We start from the raw sequence: 2816 nt of genomic DNA, 5'->3' as shown, positions 1-2816 counted from the left end.
CTCGTTCGTGGTGACGACAACGATTCCTCTTCTCTCCTGAAGGAGGACGTGGAGGGAGCGTTCCGCCGGAATACCGGCCGCTGGAGGGGTGGTTGGCACAGGCCGGAGCACACGCCACCGCCACCCCTTCATCCCCCAACCCGCGCACGGGGGTTGAAATGCCCGCCCATTGGTCCGCCCATGTTAGGACCAAAGCAGTCACTTCGAATCAATTCGACCCACGATTTCGCCTCGTAGACGGTCCCCCACGGCGCTGGTACACTCGCAACCGCGCTTCATAAGCTTCGACCGCATTTCCAAACACCTAACCTCGTCGGGAACCTCGGCGCGGACCTCGCCGCGTAGAAAACGCCCGCTTCGACGAAATCGGGACCTGATAATCGGTGAGAGACGGAGATCACCGGCCGAGTGCGATTAACTTTCGTGTTTCCCTTTTCGAAGATCGAAACGATCAACGATCTTGATCACATTGTTGTTGCAATTGTTTGTTCTTGACATTGATCGATTGGTTGTTTCTTTTCTTTTTTTTTTTTTTTTTTTTTTTTTCTTTGGTTTCTGCTGCTATTCAACGTGACCAAGAGTGATTGTTTATGGAGGGAAAGTCAGTGAGTTGTTGTTAGTTTGAGGTAGTAGGAGCGGTTGAAGAAGCGTGTTCGATAAGGGGGGGCAGGGGGGAGGAGGAGGAGGAGGAGGAGGCGCGAGAGGGAATCGTGATGATTAGCGACGATTTGAAGATTGTCGGCGATAAGGTGGAGTGCGTCACTGGCAGCCGTCATCCTTGAGATACAGAGTGAGTGGGTGTCGGAAGAAAAGTAAAAAAGGAAGAAAAGAAAAAAAACTCTCGTTATCGTTGTGGAAACAAACTATTAGCGTAAGATAGCGGAGCTCGCGTGTGTGACAGTCGCCTCGTGGAAACATGTCGGAGGAGTGCGGTGTTTTTCGGTGCTCCTGAACGGTCGACGAGAAGTCAGTCGGATCTCCGTTTGCGAAATTACGATAAAGCGAAACGAGTGGAAGTAGAAAATTGTTGAAAAGATACCTACGAACGAAGCAGTAAAAGAAGACGATTATCCTCGGTGAAAGAAAGAACGACAACAAAAATGAGCACGAGCGACACCGAGTACCTCTCTATCGGTTCACGAGGAATCAAAGAAACTAAAGTTTAAACAAGGGAGAAAGAAAGAAAGAAAGAAAGAAAGAAAGAAACAAGAGAAAAGAGGAGAGAAAAAGGAAAGCAAAAAACAGGCTGAAATGTGTCCATGAAGCGATCACGATGGAGCCGCGTGGGATGATGAACCTGTCGTGCGACGGCTGCGCGGACAGCGACCGCGATTCCGACAGCAGCAGCATGATCGTGGACCCGGTGAGTCTGGACAAGAACGATCTGTCACCGTCCCAGTCATCGTCCAGCCCGATCATCCCGAGTTCACCAGTACCGCCGAGCACCACGTCCTCGAGGAACCGTGGCGGCAGCCGCGGCAAGAAGAGCTACTCGATGATGTCGGCCAACAGCCAACAGAAGAACAGCTCGTCCGGTCAACAGGCGTCGTCCTACGGCAACGACAAAATGTCCTCGTCCTTGATCAAGCCACCCTACTCTTACATAGCGCTCATCACAATGGCGATCCTTCAATCGCCGCAGAAGAAGTTAACGTTGAGCGGGATCTGCGAGTTCATCATGTCACGGTTCCCATACTACCACGACAAGTTCCCAGCCTGGCAGAACTCCATCAGACACAACCTGTCCCTCAACGACTGTTTCATCAAAATACCGCGCGAGCCTGGGAACCCGGGCAAGGGCAACTACTGGACGCTGGACCCGCTGGCCGAGGACATGTTCGACAACGGGAGTTTCCTGCGACGCAGGAAGAGATACAAGAGGCCACCGCCGCACTACGTGCTCCGCGACAGGGCGATCATGGCGACCTTCGCCATTTGCGGCGATCGGGGACCTTGCCCAGGTGGCGGCGGCGGTCACCCCGGCGCTCTGACCTATCCGAGCGCCGCGTACCTGTCTCCGCCGCCCGGTTTGCCCTTGCTCGACTTCTCCCCGTCGACCTTGGAGGCGTTGAAGCTCGGCGGCTTCCTGGAACCGCCGCCACCGTTGTACAAACCGGTGCCGATCACCGCCCCGCCGATTCGACAGATCGACCCAGCGCCGACGAGGACCACCACGATACCCACCAGCCATCCACCGACAGACAAGAAGAGGAATTTCAGCATCGACGCGCTGATCGGCAAACAGGCGGCGAACGATCAGAACTGCGGCGGCTTGCTGGATCTCAGCCCGTCGGAGCACAGGGAGATCAGGAGTCAGGCGTCCGCTTTCTCTCCCCTCGTTTAGAGGATCGTAACGGAGTTTTAGAGGATCGTTAACGATCCACGGACTTTCCGCCGGATGGATGCTCGAATCCCGAATCAGTTCGAAGTCTCGATTTTTTTTCGACGTTCCGGAGAGAGAATCGGAAGAGCGTGCCGACGGATTGAGACGAAAGGGAGGGGTTGGTTCGGAACTGGTTTTCTTTTTCGTTCTTTCTTCTTTTTTTTTCTCTCTCTTTTTTTCTTCGTTCTCGCGAGATCCAGACGGAATCTCAGTGACGACGAGTCAAAGTGGTTTAGAATCGAAGGGCAAACGAGGAGAAACTGAAGAATCTTCTGACGAACTTCTCGCTTTCATTTTATCATCGATCAAAGTCGAATATTATAACACACGGATGAATAGTGATGGTACGGAAAGTGAATGAGATACAGCTGGATACCAAAGAAGATGGAAACCGTAGATCTCAGCTCGAACTCCTGCTACTTGTGTAAAAAAA

At 52.8% G+C, this 2816-nt stretch overlaps 1 protein-coding gene across 1 annotated transcript in view; it reads left to right on the top strand.

The window, feature by feature from the left end:
• The first annotated feature begins 584 nt into the window (after nucleotides 1-584).
• Nucleotides 585-2816, top strand: part of LOC122538475 (forkhead box protein D3-like) — a 6608-nt gene continuing 4376 nt past the window's right edge. Inside the window, exon 1 of the mRNA XM_043672596.1 lies at nucleotides 585-2816. This exon is cut by the window's right edge and continues 407 nt beyond it. Coding sequence (XP_043528531.1) covers nucleotides 1274-2344 — 1071 coding nt within the window. The 5' untranslated portion in view covers nucleotides 585-1273 and the 3' untranslated portion in view covers nucleotides 2345-2816.

This window comes from Frieseomelitta varia, unplaced genomic scaffold, assembly GCF_011392965.1.
Source record: "Frieseomelitta varia isolate USP_RPSP 00005682 unplaced genomic scaffold, Fvar_1.2 scaffold_164, whole genome shotgun sequence".
NCBI classification, from domain to species: domain Eukaryota; kingdom Metazoa; phylum Arthropoda; class Insecta; order Hymenoptera; family Apidae; genus Frieseomelitta; species Frieseomelitta varia.
Note: the sequence above shows the minus strand (reverse complement) of the source record. Positions and strands in the feature narration are given on the sequence as shown.